Below are 15,427 nucleotides of genomic sequence, written 5' to 3'. Positions count from 1 at the left end.
AAGCAACACATTTGTGTTCGTCAGTAGCTTAATTGTTTTTCCCTGATCGATAGGCTCTGTGTCAGGGTGGCAAGTACGAAATCTTTGAGGAGAATGGCTCAGCTTATCTTGAGATCTGTGAGCTGGAGGTCTCAGACTGCGGGATATACAAGTGCACCGCGACCAACAGTGCCGGAGCAGCGTCAACAACCTGCACAGTCACTGTTCAAGGTAAGATGACACCTGCTTGAGTAAGCAGCTGTCCTTCATTAATCCGAAGCCTAATGTACACGAGAAGTCCGTTCTGAGATCTGATTGGACCCGATCCTGACCTCTCTGACGTGGACCAGGGTGGGTCTGAAATATCTACTATATTTGCTGCTACTAAACATGTTGGATACAACATCTGGTCGGCCAATAAGAGAAGAGCAAAACATGTCGCTCTACAATGTTGTTTCTCCTGCAGAAAGAAATGGCGACGCTAGGTTTCACCTTTTTCTAATTTCCTTTTAGTTTCTTTTTCACCCCAGTGAAGAAGGTTCTGCAGCCATCTTGTGTATTTCTGACCCTAAAGCTCAGCCTAATCAACTTACACAGCCCTGATTGTGGATCTTCTCAGGTAGCATCCACAACGACAAACAGCAGGAGTAGAATAGGACCCAACCCAGATCGGGTTCAGCATTAAAAAAACATGGACTGTTGGCCAACCCGATAGCTGAGTGGTCCACTGGACGCTTTGCTCCATGTCTTTCTTCTGCTGCCTTTCCTGACGTTTCCTGTCTCTTTCCACTGTTGTTGTCACTAAAGGCACAAAATGCTCAAAAAATAATCTTATAAATAAATAACTAACTAATAAAAAGTGGAACTGACCCATACCAGTCCCTGGTCCGGCTCTACTGGAAGCTACACCACTTCCCACCATTATCGCTTCACTTTCTTTCTGTTTCAGGCTCCAAAACAAAGGCTGAGACCTCAGAGGAAGACCTGAAGAAGGAAAAGGTCCTGTCCTCTGTGACGGAGGTCAGGTCCGTCCCACCCCACTTCCTGTCGCAGCCCAGGTCCCAGAACATGAACGAAGGCCAATGTGTCAAAGGCACATGCAAAGCAGCAGAAGAGCTGTCTGCCAAAGTGGAGTGGCTAATGACGAGCACGGTGAAGGAGGGCGACACCGACGCGTACACCCTGCGCCTGTCCAACCAGCTCGGCTCCGACGCCTCAGCCGCCAACGTTCACATTCGGTCCATGTAAAAAAAAACAAAAAAAGTAATTTATATCCCCCCTCCCTCATCCAGAACCTTTTTATTTAGTGAATTAGCAACGATAATACTTGATGATCTGGATTTCTGTTCTTGTAAATATGAACTATTTTTGTACCAAACTTGACATTAATTTATGCCAAACTAGACTAAAGTCTAAAGTTGTTATAAAATGTGCCATATTGGACAATTATGACTTAGGATTTTTGAACCACTTTTCTGTGACATGTACATAATGTATATAGCCGAATTTAACGGTTATGGGAAATGTATGCATTGTTATTTATGACAATAATATGAATTGAAACTAAAGAACAGATGTTGTAACAGGAGAAAGTTTCAGCAGGAACGAATACCCTGTCAGACAGAGAAACTAAATCTGTGCCTCAACATTTCGTTGAAGTCTCTAAGAAGGCCTCAGCAGGTAGAGAGGCTCCCTGCTGACGATATGAACCTCAAACAGAAAGACTACATTTAAGTTTTGAACACGCATCTGCGTGCGATTACAGTTTCCTGTGAGTTGTACCGTGAGCGTAAGGCCCTGAACGCTGTGTGCATTACCCTCATGCACGCAGCGCGACGCGGCCTTGTGCTCCGACTGACTGCGTCATACCACCGTGATTCGATGACCGACCGGGAGCGCGAGCGGCCTGCGCTCTCGGCGTTTAGATAATTTTTATAAAGAGCGCCGTTCCTGGCACGGCACGGCCGGCCCGGCTCTGTCCGACGAAACATCTCCTGGCCAAAAGTAAAAGGACAGGCGGGCCGGCTCTGCTGTGCAGGAGCAGCGCCGTCTCTCGGAGGATAGCTAGCTAACGTGTTTGTGTGTTGGAGTGCGAGTGTTTGTAGCTTTTAGTCATTTCTTCGCTTCGTCAGCAGTCGGGGCTCCTCCAGCGCGCAGCGACTCCACCTGCTGTGCCGCGTGGTCCCCGCACTGTGACCGACCTGATCTGTTGATGTAGACCTGTGTTTAATCCTCCCTGAGTTTGATGCATTACTGATTTAATAAAGCGTGATTTCAGCACTACTCCTCCTCTCCACCTGCTCCTTGAGTCTGTTGTTACGTTTTCCTTTTCCTGCTTTACACATTCAGATGGTTTTAAACATCAGATTTAGTTTCATTTTAACTCCGTGAAGGACTTTTAATGTTCACATGAACACGTGCTGCACACAGACAGGACGCTCCTCTGATCTTCACTAATGAAACTGAAGAAGCTTCATCGTCCACAAAGAGCATTCAGTCATTCACAAAGTTAAAAGGCTCCATGTGGAGGTTAAAGGGTAACTCCGCTGTTTTGATCGCAGAATTGATCCCATTTAAAAACAGCATCGTTACTACAGCGTCATTTTAAACGTCGTCATAACAGCAAAATACTAAATGTTCTTAAAACCAGCTTCTTTTAACGACGTCATTTAGGCTTTCCCAATGAGAAAAGTTCCTTATATAATTATGATTTAGTTCAGTAATAACAGGAAAACACATCTTCATAACAGGAAACAAACCAAATTAAAACAAAATGAGTTCTTAAAACTGGTTTCAGCACAATGAATCAAATATTTAATTAGACATTAACGATGTTGATTCAGTTCAGCTCTGTTTTAATGAGAATCACATTAAAAACTACTGAGGCGGTTTGAAGAAAAACACACAAACACGACCTGAGCTGATAAAACGATCTATTGAGAACGTTTTAAAGGAAAAGTGACAAAAAAAACAGGATTATTGACACAAACAAACATGAACATTTAAATGTTTAAAGTCTGAACCCCCCAGCTGCGGTCAATGAAACTCACTTCCTGCACAGATGCTTCACAGTAAAAGCCCTTCAACACATCAAAGTACAAAATCACTCCTTTTTCTGGGGGGCTTTTAATGTGAAATTAACAGGAAGTTTAACAGCAACGTAGAAACAATCTGAATTAGTTCAAGTTAAAATAAAAACTGTCCACTCTCCAACTGTCTGTTAGCGTGATACCACGACCTGGGAGCTGTTAGCTTTAGCCTCAGTCTGTTAGCGTGATACCACGACCTGGGAGCTGTTAGCTTTAGCCTCAGTCTGTTAGCGTGATACCACGACCTGGGAGCTGTTAGCTTTAGCCTCAGTCTGTTAGCGTGATACCACGACCTGGGAGCTGTTAGCTTTAGCCTCAGTCTGTTAGCGTGATACCACGACCAGGGAGCTGTTAGCTTTAGCCTCAGTCTGTTAGTGTGATACCACGACCTGGGAGCTGTTATATTTAGCCTCAGTCTGTTAGCGTGATACCACGACCAGGGAGCTGTTAGCTTTAGCCTCAGTCTGTTAGCGTGATACCACGACCAGGGAGCTGTTAGCTTTAGCCTCAGTCTGTTAGCGTGATACCACGACCTGGGAGCTGTTAGCTTTAGCCTCAGTCTGTTAGCGTGATACCACGACCAGGGACCTGAAGTTTGCTGGGCTATTGTTAGCTTAATTAACTAGCTAGCAGCAGCCAGTCTGCTGTCATTCTAGAATGTGAAGACAGGCTTAGCAACAGTAACTAGGGGGCGGGGCCTAGCCAGTTTAACATGGATGCGTGTTCGTCCCGTCCTCACTGGTGGCTGCAGCGTTCTGTTGGACCGCCTGCTGGGCTCCTCCACCGAGCACCTTCTCTGGGCCCGACGCCCCCACTGACCCCCCTACAGCCTGGGGGAAGTTGGAGGGGGCGACCACCAGTGACAGGGAGGCAGAGAGAGGAGGAGGAGGAAGAGGAGGAGGAGGCTGGAGGATTCCCTGTCAAAACAAACATATTGTGACGTTAGCGTCAGAGCGGCTGATGGCGTCCGGTTCATCGGTGTCAGGTGAGTCAGGTGAGTCTCTGACCTGCAGCTGAGTGAAGATCTTTGGCTGCACAGACGACACAGAGCTGAAGAGCTGAAGAGCCTCAGGAGACAACGAGCCGCCGGCCGAGACTATACACACACACACACACACACACACACACACAAGGACCAGATGGACTGGAGTATCTGGTCTGTGTCCAGAGGCCGGACCGGACCAGACCACTGTTTTTGAAACTGTGTGTGTGTGTGTGTGTGTGTGTGTGTGTGTGTGTGTGCACTTGTAATTCCTGCTCTGTGGGGCCATACGGTGAGGAGCACACCACAGCATGGGGCCCGACAGCTTTGTGGGGCCAAAACACAGGACCCTCCCGGATGTTTCAGTGAAGGTGGCTCAGGAGCCGTCCCTGATGTGCTACTGCTTTTTTCTCACTTGGCCCACAAGGTGACAAAATATGGAAAAGTGTTTGCTCTGGAGCGCCCTCTGGACCTGGACTTCATGTCAGCCAATGAGACGCCGTCTGAGACCCCATGTGACCTTACGCATTGTAAAGGATTAAATGGCCACGAGGCCCAGCTATGGATGTATAAACACTGAAGAACTTACTGTCAACAAGTGGTAAGTTACATTTATCTGAGTGTGACTGTGTTTATTCCATGTTGGTTCTTTTCGGTACCCTGCAGCCTTTGTTCCATGGGAGGCTAAGAGAGTAACCATTTTATACAGATACCTCTAATGTCAGCTACAGGTCGTTGGCTGCTACTGTCAGCTACAGGTCGTTGGCTGCTACTGTCAGCTACAGGTCGTTGGCTGCTAATGTCAGCTACAGGTCGTTGGCTGCTACTGTCAGCTACAGGTCGTTGGCTGCTACTGTCAGCTACAGGTCGTTGGCTGCTAATGTCAGCTACAGGTCGTTGGCTGCTACTGTCAGCTACAGGTCGTTGGCTGCTAATGTCAGCTACAGGTCGTTGGCTGCTAATGTCAGCTACAGGTCGTTGGCTGCTACTGTCAGCTACAGGTCGTTGGCTGCTACTGTCAGCTACAGGTCGTTGGCTGCTAATGTCAGCTACAGGTCGTTGGCTGCTAATGTCAGCTACAGGTCGTTGGCTGCTACTGTCAGCTACAGGTCGTTGGCTGCTAATGTCAGCTACAGGTCGTTAGCTGCTAATGTCAGCTACAGGTCGTTGACTGCTACTGTCAGCTACAGGTCGTTGGCTGCTAATGTCAGCTACAGGTCGTTAGCTGCTACTGTCAGCTACAGGTCGTTGGCTGCTAATGTCAGCTACAGGTCGTTAGCTGCTAATGTCAGCTACAGGTCGTTGACTGCTACTGTCAGCTACAGGTCGTTGGCTGCTAATGTCAGCTACAGGTCGTTAGCTGCTAATGTCAGCTACAGGTCGTTGACTGCTACTGTCAGCTACAGGTCGTTGGCTGCTACTGTCAGCTACAGGTCGTTGGCTGCTACTGTCAGCTACAGGTCGTTAGCTGCTACTGTTAGCTACATTGCTAGCTGTTAGCTATAGCTTAGAGGGAGCTGCGTTTCTCTGGCTAAAAGCGCTGCAGTGTTTCGGTGCTTCCAGGCGGATAGAGCCGCTCAGTGGGTGACTGCAGTGGATCCTACTCGCACAGATGGACATAATGACCATAATGTGTGTTTTGGGACATCTCTATCGTTTACACATGATATCAACACTCAGTAGTTTGTGATCCACCGTAGAGCAGAAGCACAGTGTGTGTTAGACACAGAATAACAGCAGTAATCCCGTTACTCTGAACCCCTCTGCGCCACGGTCGCCATGTTTAAAGTTTGATTACATCTGTCACGCTGTAGCAGCCTCACAGACCACCAGAAACCTGCTACAGCGTACTTCGACAAAATAACGGACATTAACGAGCTCCATTCATACACAGAGCGATCCGGACACGAGCCAATGTCCGATCTGCGGCCGTGTTTGTGACGTCAGCGCTCAGGTAGAGTTCACGTGTTTGCTTTGTGACGTTAGATCAGCACTGACCTGTGGACACGAGGTCAGTGGTGCTGCAGTAGGAAGCTCCTGACAGGCTTCAGCTAATGTGAATGGAGCCACCGTGTAAAGCGGTGCATGCTATCAGGCCATGGGCAGCACCATGGGCACACCTGTGCTTCAGGTGGCTCCACGTAGATCATAAACCCCTGAATATGTGAATGAGTCCTAGAAATGGGCTGATTAGTTATTGAGCAGGTTGTTTTCTTATGTGAGATACCTGTGTGTACCTGTCTGAAACTGATGAGCCTGGTGATGATGCAGAATCACTCTGGCTTCATGGGACAAGCTTTACTGACGGTACCAAAGGTGAGCAGACGTCAGGTGTGTTCAGGGGCTTCACGGTACACATTCCTCAGTACTATTCATTTACGTGCTGGAAATGCATTCGTCACGGTGCTCCTCCTTTGTGGCCTCAGAACAAAGTCAGCACCGCAGCGGATCTTCTGTTCTGATCAGTTCAGCTGTCTCAGTGTCTTCACAGACTCCTGAACATCAGAGGACTGTGCTGCAGCTCTCCTCTCTCTCTCCTACATCCACCTCATGTTTCTGCCTATTCTCAGTGCGCTAACCCACAGGTGTGAAGTTGTGTAGAGGGGAAAGGGATGAATTGCAGGATGCAAATCCCTGATGTAGTCCTGCAGTTTCTTTGATAATCAAAGACAAATCACTGAAGCCGTTAATCTCTTCAAATAGTAACTTGGTTCCTGCTCAGATTCAAAAACTAGCAGACTGCATGTGTGTGTGATGGTGATCAGTCCCTCAAGTGACTACAACACTTCTGTACACACACAAGATTCAAAATCTGGTCAATTCAACTGATTTTTTTTATCATCCCTGAGTTTTTACAGAGGTGAGGCCCACTGGAAAGGCTGAGTTCCTGTGTGTGTGTGTGTGTGTGTTCCTGTGTGTGTGTGTGTGTGTGTGTGTGTGTGTGTGTGTGTGTGTGTGTGTGTGTGTGTGTGTGTGTGTGTGTGTGTGTGTGAGTGTGTGTGTGTGTTACCTTCAGCAGCAGGAGTCAGGCTCAGAGGGTCAGTACTCTCTGCTGTCCACTAGAGGGAGACACACACAGACACAGTCAGTGATCATCCTGTTGGAGCTCTGACGGGCTGAAGGCAGCAGAACAAAGAGCTCATCAGAGGAGTGACGTCGTCTATCTGGATAAGTGTCACCGTGAGTCTACCAGCCAGGAGCTTCTGTTTCTACCCATGATCCTCTCTGTCCTCATCCTGGTGTCTGAGTGACTGGTAGGTAGTAAAAGTGTTGGAACTGGTCCAGTAGATCACCTCAGCCAGCAGCCACCAAACGGGCTGCAATGGCTGCAACGTGATCCTTTGGGACAACTGCACCTGATCACAGTAGGTCCATGGACAGCTGTTCTCTAAAATCCCTGTTTTAGTGAATGTAGTCTGGTGTGTGTGCTGTTTGTGGTTAAACCAAAAGGATCTTCCAGGTCTCTCTCTGTAGGGATCCTTTCCATGATGCTGTCACACACTTAGAATAACACTCTGAGCCTGTCAGTGGATCAAACAAGCTCTTTTAGTGGACCTACTGTGATCAGGTGCAGTTGTCCCAAAGGATCACGTTGCAGCCATTGCAGCCCGTTTGGTGTCTGCTGGCTGAGGTGATCTACTGGACCAGTTCCAACACTTTTACTACCTACCAGTCACTCAGACACCAGGATGTGGACACAGAGGATCATGGGTAGAAACAGGGGAGTGACCCTTTAACTTGTAAGTAATGCTGTTGTCAGTTTAATTCTTAGTGATGAGGGAAGAAGGTGTGTGTGTGTGTTAGTTACTGTGTGTGTGTGTGTGTGTGTGTGTGTGTGTGTGTGTATGACCTCAGCTGTGCTGCTCAGCCCCACGGCCTTCTGGGACTCATGGATGTGGTTCTTGATGTCGTTGACGGTGGGGAAGAACCTCAGGTTGTGTCTCTCTGGAGGACCGTCACACTGAAACAGCTCCTTCTCCACAAAATGCCTGCACACACACACACACACACACACACACACACACACACACACTCTCTCTGTGAGCTGTCTGTCTGTCTGTCTGTCTGTGTCGGTGGGCGGGGCCAGCTGTGACAGGTGTGCCTCTTACCTGAGCTGCTTGCGGACGCTGTAGACGTGACGATGACCGGCGGCCACCAGCTGACGGATCCTCTCGGCCACGCGGGGGTGGAGACGGGACGGGACGAGTCCATCCTGGGGGGGGGGGGTAGCACAGAGACGCTAACACCAAGCTGTCACCATGATCATTAATCAATAATCAATAACTGCTGCTCAGTAGTGGATTCCAGGAGTCCTTGGGGAGATTTTATACTGTAGGTCCTTGAGCTCTGGAACTTCCACCAGGAATGACTGAGGAGATTTGGGGGTATGCTCGAAGAGACTTTTGAGTCCTTCAGAGTACTACAAGGACTCTCTGGATCCCTCTGGAGGACTCTCTGGATCCCTCTGGAGGACTCCTGGATCCCTCTGGAGGACTCCTGTTAGACCCCCAAGACCCCTCAGTGACCCCTCTCTACCTGCTCTCCTGTCTCCTCCTCATCTCTGTCCTCTGGATGGGTGGGGGCAGGGGGGAGGTCGGGGGGCGGCGGAGGGATGGGGGGCGTGTCCACGGTGTGGTACATGTGAGCTCTCTCTGTGGGCAGCTGCAGGTAAAACCTACAGAGACACAAACAGGTGAGCGTGCTGACCCCGTGTTTGGCTGCTGAGGCTGCCCAGGTGTGCTCATGGTCTACCTGAGGACCCCCCCGGACTCCAGGTTCTGGGTCTTCAGACTCTGGAAGGCTTTCTCCTGCTCCTGTCGCACAGTCTTCCTGTCTGCCGCCGACTCCCTGGGAACCTTGAACTCCGGAAACTTACGAACTTTCTTTATGTAGATCCTGAAACAGTGCAGGTAGTTTACCTGGTGGACAGGTAGCTTTGAACAGGTAGTTTACCTGGTGGACAGGTAGCATTGAACAGGTAGTTTACCTGGTGGACAGGTAGCTTTGAACAGGTAGTTTACCTGGTGGACAGGTAGTTTACCTGGCAGGACAGGTAGCTTTGTATGGGACCTGTGCTGTGCGTTCAGAGCTCCTGATTGGCTGCAGTCCTCTCCGACGAGGTCCAAACTGACACTCCATCACAATCGCTCTGCTGCCTGAAACACACACAGCGATCAATAGATCAATAGCTTTCCAATATATCACTCTCTTCAGAGACACCAGACTCCATTGACAAAAACAGCCATTTTAACACTTTTTTACCTGCTGCTGCCTCCATCAGGTAGTTTGTGTTCCTGAGAGACTTCAGTGGTCCACTCTCAGCAACACAAACTACCTGATGGCAGCAGACCAGCAGCTGCTGGGAGGTAAAAACAGTGGTTTCTTCAGTGCAGTCTGGTTAAACAGGACGGATGAGAGCACCTGCGTTGATGAACGGGATGCCGTCGTACGGGACGTACTGAGACCTCCACATCAGTCTGCTGGCTGGTTTGTCCACAGAAGGAGACTGACGGGTCCCGAACACACAGCCGGTCTGCTGCTTATGGAGCAACAAGATGGCCTCCAGCTCGGCCTCCGAGCAGCAGAACCCTCGGTAGGAGTCCCCCAGCTTCTGCTCACACAGACCGTCAGTACACCGATCAATACATCAACCAGCACACCAACACACCGATCAATACATCAACCAGCACACCAACACACCGATCAATACACCAGTCAGTCATGTGTCCATCCTGACCTGAGCGTCCCGTAGCCTCAGAGCCCAGCAGGGGGCGCCGGAGGAGGGAGACTTCACCTGAGGAGCAACATGGACACACCTGCAAATACACACACGTTACTGCACACCACTCTGTGTGTGTGTGTGTGTGTGTGTGTGTGTGTGTGTGTGTGTGTCTGACCTGTTGGCTGCACTGATTGGTCGACTGCTGCTGCTGGAGTCTGTTACCATGGTTACTGCTACACACACACACACACACACACACACACACACACACACACACACCATCAGCACCATTAGGATGACATCACCATCCTGCCCTCCAATCAGAGCAGAGCTCTGCTACCTGCGGGGCTCCTGGAGATCACTGCCAGTTGGGATCCTGACAGCTGATTGGACGGAAGGACAAACACCTCTGTGCCCTCTGATTGGCCCGTCACGATCACCTGACAAGCAGAGACCCACTTTAAAGCACAACAATAGTGAGGAAGAGGATCAGAGGGAACTCGGCGTGAAGACGGTCTCACCATGCGCTCACCGGGCGGTGTCTGACCTCGCTGCTCCACGATGATCAGCTGACTCTGACACGCTGCTGTGGGCGGGGCCAGCAGCTGTGATGTCATCCAGCCATCAGCAGCTGGAGGGGAGGGTGCGGGGCCAGCTGCAGGAGGAGCGTTTGGTTCTGTGGTCGCAGAGGCTGTTGGTGAGGGGTGTGGCCAGTCAGTGGGAGAGGCGGGGCTTACGGCAGCACCTGCATCAGATGAGAGGAGGGAGGAGGCGGAGCCAAGCAGCGGGCCTGATCCAGGATCTGCAGACTGGAGTGAACAGAAGTTAGTTCGTCCAGAAAAAACTGAATCAGCTGTTCTGACACGAGCCAAACTCACCAAAACACCAAAGTGATTCATGAACAGGTGACACACCTGATTCTGACAGGTGAGTTCTTACTAAGAAAGAGACAGAGGCAGAATCGACAGATTTGGAAGTGACGTTCTGCAGGCTTTAAAACAGACACTATGTATGCCTCACTTAGCCTAGCTTAGCACAAAGACTGGAACCAGAGGGAAACTGTTAGCCTAGCCCATCACAGCCCAGAATCAACAAACCTGGTGCTGCTCGCTGCTGGTCTACAAACTAAAACAGAAACGGTCACAAGACACAAAACACCAAACCGTCAATCTCAGTGTGTTTTCACTAAGATTTAAAGGGGAAGGTGACACACTACATGTTTAACAAATGTGTGTTTCAAAGTGAACGTCTGTCTCACCTGTTCAGGTCCAGGACCGCTGACATCACTGTCACCATCACCGTCCGTCTCCATGGTAACAGAGTCTGTTGCCGGACATCAGCGCCTCCTTCATTCACAGAACAGATTCATCAAACATCACAAAGACGAGAACATCTAGTCTGAAAAGATCAGTATTCCCTGTCACTATAGTTAACTAAGAATTATACAAGGCTGGTTTAAAGGATAACTTCTTTTTCTCTCCCTGGTCCTCTGTTTCTACCCATGATCCTCTGTGTCCTCATCCTGGTGTCTGAGTGACTGGTAGGTAGGCAAGTGTTGGAACTGGTCCAGTAGATCACCTCAGCCGTTATATCAGGCTCTACCAGCCACCAGACTCCACTGATAAAACCATCATTTTACCTCCCAGAACAGCTGCTGCTGCCTCCATCAGTTGGTGTATTTGTGTCAGTGAGTCACTTTGGTGTTTTAAAGGGGCGGTTTGGGTCAACACAACATCTGTGTAGCTCACAACAACAGACACACTGACTGATGGAGGCAGCAGAGCAGCAGCTCCTGTGTTCTCTGAGCTAAAACCCCCGTTTTTGTGAATGTAGTCTGTTAACTGTCTGTTAGCTTGCTGCTAGCTGCCTGTTAACTGTCTGTTAGCTTGCTGCTAGCTGCCTGTTAACTGTCTGTTAGCTTGCTGCTAGCTGTCTGTTAACTGTCTGTTAGCTTGCTGCTAGCTGCCTGTTAACTGTCTGTTAGCTTGCTGCTAGCTGCCTGTTAACTGTCTGTTAGCTTGCTGCTAGCTGCCTGTTAACTGTCTGTTAGCTTGCTGCTAGCTGTCTGTTAACTGTCTGTTAGCTTGCTGCTAGCTGCCTGTTAACTGTCTGTTAGCTTGCTGCTAGCTGTCTGTTAACTGTCTGTTAGCTCGCTGCTAGCTATGTTAGCTTGCTGCCAGCTGTCTGTTAGCTTGCTGTCTGCTAGTAGAGATGGGCATATTGATAATCTGGTATTGATACTTCGATAACCGCCTGTCGATATTTTGGAGTCGATACTTTATCGCGATACCACTGTGCTAATACAAAACGTGCAATTTGTTTTCACTTCTGAGAGTTTTAGACATTAAATGTATGAATGAAAACCATATTCATATTTTAGATGGTCTTCCGTGTCACATGACTATGGCGGCCAATCAGATGTCAGAGCCTCAATCCTCACTGCCGCGGCGGCATGGATGGAAACAGGAGCATAGTGTTGTGCTAACACTATAATGCCGTGTGCTCCGTCTATATGCAGTAAAAGTGGTGCCACATAGCAGCAACACTAGCAACCTCTTTAAGCATTTAAAGACACCCTGACACTTTTAAAGAGGCTGAACACCATGAAGACAACCAGCGAGCCTCAAAGGTCTTCAAAGGCAAAGAATATCCAGGTACAGGTGACGATTGTAATTGTAATTTGAAGTCTAATTATTTTTATTAGAATTTTAAAAAGATTTATTTTCATCTTGTTTATTCAGCATACTCACTGATATATTTTATTATTTTGTAAGCATTTCTTTCAAGTATTTATGTTCATGAGTTGTATTCATGTTTCATATTGTCCTTGTAATAAAGTTATTAATGAACATTTCACAATCATGTGATTTTCCTTTAAGGGGCAAAAAGTATCAGTATCGATGAAAAAGTACCATAAACTGTTGGTATCGCCCATCCCTATCTGCTAGCTGTCTGCTAACTGTCTGCTAGCTTGTCTACTAACTGTCTGCTAACTGTTAGCTGTCTGCTTGCTGTCTGTTAACTGCGTTCTTTTAGCCGCCTGTTAGCTTGCTGCTAGCTGTCTGCTAGCCGCCTGTTAGCTTGCTGCTAGCTGTCTTCTAGCTGCCTGTTAGCTTGCTGCTAGCTGCTGTCTGTCCCTCAGACTGAGCAGCTCCGCGCGGACTGAACTATTTATTGGAGGAAAATGAAAACGAGTCCACTCAACCTCGTCTTCGTGCTGTCACCTCCCTCCACTTCCGCCCTCAACACTCACATTCGCTTTTCGTGCTACAGCGGTTTAACGAAGACTGTTTTGACCCTCAGAGGACTCCGTCGTTTGAGATTAGTTGTAGTTCACGACTGATACCACTGAGTGGCGCTGTTGTCGCTTAAAAAGGACGCGCTGTCTCTGTTCATGCCTCAAACCAGACTTCATTTATAAATCTAGCGGTTTTAACCGTTTCCTGCCTCCTACACTGTGCACACCTTGTAAATGATAATCCAGAAGAAGATATCATATTGAAAGGATCCAGTCTTCAATTCGGCATGTTTCTTACAACGGAAATTATGCAATACTGTGCAAAGAATGTTGTACATGATTATTTTTTAATTCCAAATGAACAGGCATTGGAGATGGAGATCCGAAAAGGTTTTAAATATTAATTGTACACTCTTCCATTCAGCACGTCTCATACAACAACACCTTGTATACAGTGATGGTTAGAGGGTCACAACGATCTCCACTGGAAAACTGTTCAGGTAAGAATGTTCATACTTACTACCAGATAATATTATGATAAGTCATCAATAGGAATGATCCACTCTTCATCATGTGTGATTCATCCACACCACACCCCCGATGCTGTTTTGTGCTGTCTTATACACCAGTGATGTAGAAATGATGATGATGAGTTTTAAGACCAAAATACTCAATTTCTTCACATATTCTCCCTGTCGATCCAAACTTCATTCAATTATGTGACAGTTTAACATTTTTGTCAGTCAAATGTTCTCACCTATTAAAGGATCCAGCTCAGTCCTACATGCAACTTCTGACACTAAATCAGTGATGTCACACCGTTGTCCTGCTCTCCACCACATGTAACTGACTATGTCTGCGTGTGCTTGTGATGGAAACTTCAATCATTTATGGTCATAATAAAACACGTAGAAGCGAAGGGTCCTCTGCTCTTTATTCAGTGACCAACTGAAACTGGTGATATTTTCATTATGTTTCTGCTACATGGATTTACAACATGTTGGGACGAACCTGAATGAAGCAGGTCGGTTCATCCTCTGCAGGGCTGCACAGCATGCGGAGCGTTAGCAGTAGGAAGGATGGAAAAGAGCCAATACAACACTGACGGTACACAGAGGAGCTACCTGGTCCCCTATGAAGATCTACACTGAGTAATGGAGGAGAGTTCACAGCACTGACGGAACCACGAGCAAAGAAACACAGCAGACACTCAACAACAGACGGCATCATCTTTATCTACAGTATACACTCCCCCCGTCCTGCACCTGTCCTACACCTGTACTACACCTGTCCTGCACCTGTCCTGCACCTGTCCTGCACCTGTCCTACACCTGTACTACACCTGTACTACACCTGTCCTGCACCTGTCCTACACCTGTACTACACCTGTCCTGCACCTGTCCTACACCTGTCCTGCACCTGTCCTGCACCTGTACTACACCTGTACTACACCTGTCCTGCACCTGTCCTACACCTGTCCTGCACCTGTCCTGCACCTGTCCTACACCTGTCCTGCACCTGTGCTGCACCTGTACTACACCTGTCCTACACCTGTCCTGCACCTGTCCTACACCTGTCCTGCACCTGTCCTACACCTGTCCTGCACCTGTCCTACACCTGTCCTACACCTGTACTGCACCTGTACTGCACCTGTCCTACACCTGTCCTACACCTGTACTACACCTGTCCTGCACCTGTCCTGCACCTGTCCTATACCTGTACTACACCTGTACTGCACCTGTACTGCACCTGTCCTACACCTGTACTGACCTGTACTGCACCTGTCCTACACCTGTACTGCACCTGTACTACACCTGTCCTGCACCTGTACTACACCTGTCCTGCACCTGTCCTGCACCTGTCTTGTCTGACGCCTTATTTACAGAGAGCAGAGGTAAGAAAACAGCTTCTGACGCCGACAGAGACATCAGAAATGACATAAATACGGTTTGCGTGACGCTTCGTGCAGGAGGCTAAATGTCGTGATCGTACAGGTGGCATGTGAGCATCATGGGAACTATATATCTGCTACACTAAATGACTTTAAAGGGAAAACCCGCCAGTAAAGACGCTTTCTGCCATATAAAAGCTAACCAGTTAGCTGGAGGCTAAATGTGTGTTCGGACTCAACACAAAGTCATGGGACATGTTACCAGCGAGCTAACGCTAATCTCTTCAATGCTGTATATAGAATGTGTGGGTTCAGTTAAAAACGCTCCATGATAATGGTGTTCAGAAGCCTCCAGAGTGCGGCTAAATAAACCAGGACTACCACAGCTGCTAAAGACCAGAGCTTGCTAAACCGGAGCTAGCTAAACCAGGGCTAGCTAAGCCAGAGCTAGCTAACAACTATGGCTAATGTCTGCGTGGGAAGCTGTTGTTTTTACCATCATCTACTTTTTTTGGCTTTACAGATT

The 15,427-nt window shown here is 48.3% G+C and overlaps 2 protein-coding genes across 4 annotated transcripts in view; one reads left to right on the top strand and one right to left on the bottom strand.

Annotated features, from left to right (window-relative positions):
• LOC139208920 (titin-like) overlaps positions 1 to 2,262 on the top strand; it is a 186,561-nt gene extending 184,299 nt beyond the window's left edge. The window contains 2 exon segments of the mRNA XM_070838697.1: positions 54 to 210; positions 929 to 2,262. Of these exon segments, the coding sequence (XP_070694798.1) occupies positions 54 to 210; positions 929 to 1,227 (456 nt within the window). The 3' untranslated portion in view covers positions 1,228 to 2,262.
• Positions 2,263 to 2,812: 550 nt separating this feature from the next.
• LOC139208925 (calcium-responsive transcription factor-like) lies at positions 2,813 to 13,010 on the bottom strand. Of its 3 annotated transcripts, XM_070838705.1 has the most exons (15): positions 12,978 to 13,010; positions 11,031 to 11,118; positions 10,294 to 10,581; positions 10,113 to 10,212; positions 9,948 to 10,005; positions 9,788 to 9,866; positions 9,472 to 9,661; positions 9,092 to 9,206; positions 8,803 to 8,946; positions 8,587 to 8,725; positions 8,160 to 8,263; positions 7,901 to 8,039; positions 7,061 to 7,109; positions 4,076 to 4,164; positions 2,813 to 3,985 (listed from the first exon to the last, which is right to left on the bottom strand). In XM_070838705.1, exons 2-15 carry the CDS (start codon positions 11,082 to 11,084, stop codon positions 3,776 to 3,778), a joined length of 1,758 nt encoding a protein of 585 aa, XP_070694806.1. In that variant the 5' UTR covers positions 11,085 to 11,118; positions 12,978 to 13,010; the 3' UTR covers positions 2,813 to 3,775. The 3 variants fall into 3 exon arrangements, with proteins under 3 accessions (XP_070694806.1, XP_070694807.1, XP_070694808.1); XM_070838706.1 differs by lacking the exon at positions 4,076 to 4,164; XM_070838707.1 differs by lacking the exons at positions 11,031 to 11,118; positions 12,978 to 13,010 and having other exon boundaries at positions 10,305 to 10,365.
• Between the last annotated feature and the right edge of the window lie 2,417 nt (positions 13,011 to 15,427).

The sequence above is a fragment of the Pempheris klunzingeri genome, chromosome 10 (assembly GCF_042242105.1).
Source record: "Pempheris klunzingeri isolate RE-2024b chromosome 10, fPemKlu1.hap1, whole genome shotgun sequence".
NCBI lineage: Eukaryota > Metazoa > Chordata > Actinopteri > Acropomatiformes > Pempheridae > Pempheris > Pempheris klunzingeri.
This window is presented reverse-complemented; position numbering and strand designations above follow the sequence as displayed.

What these genes read in the sequence shown, in the direction of transcription:
- LOC139208925 (XM_070838705.1), bottom strand. Translation starts at nt 11,084, where the DNA reads ATGGAGACGGACGGTGATGGTGACAGTGATGTCAGCGGTCCTGGACCT. An exon ending in AAAGCTACCTGTCCTGCCAG is followed by an intron (nt 8,947 to 9,091) that starts GTAAACTACCTG and finishes GCACTGTTTCAG; the next exon opens with GATCTACATAAAGAAAGTTC. An exon ending in CCTGACTCCTGCTGCTGAAG is followed by an intron (nt 4,165 to 7,060) that starts GTAACACACACA and finishes GTGTGTGTATAG; the next exon opens with TCTCGGCCGGCGGCTCGTTG.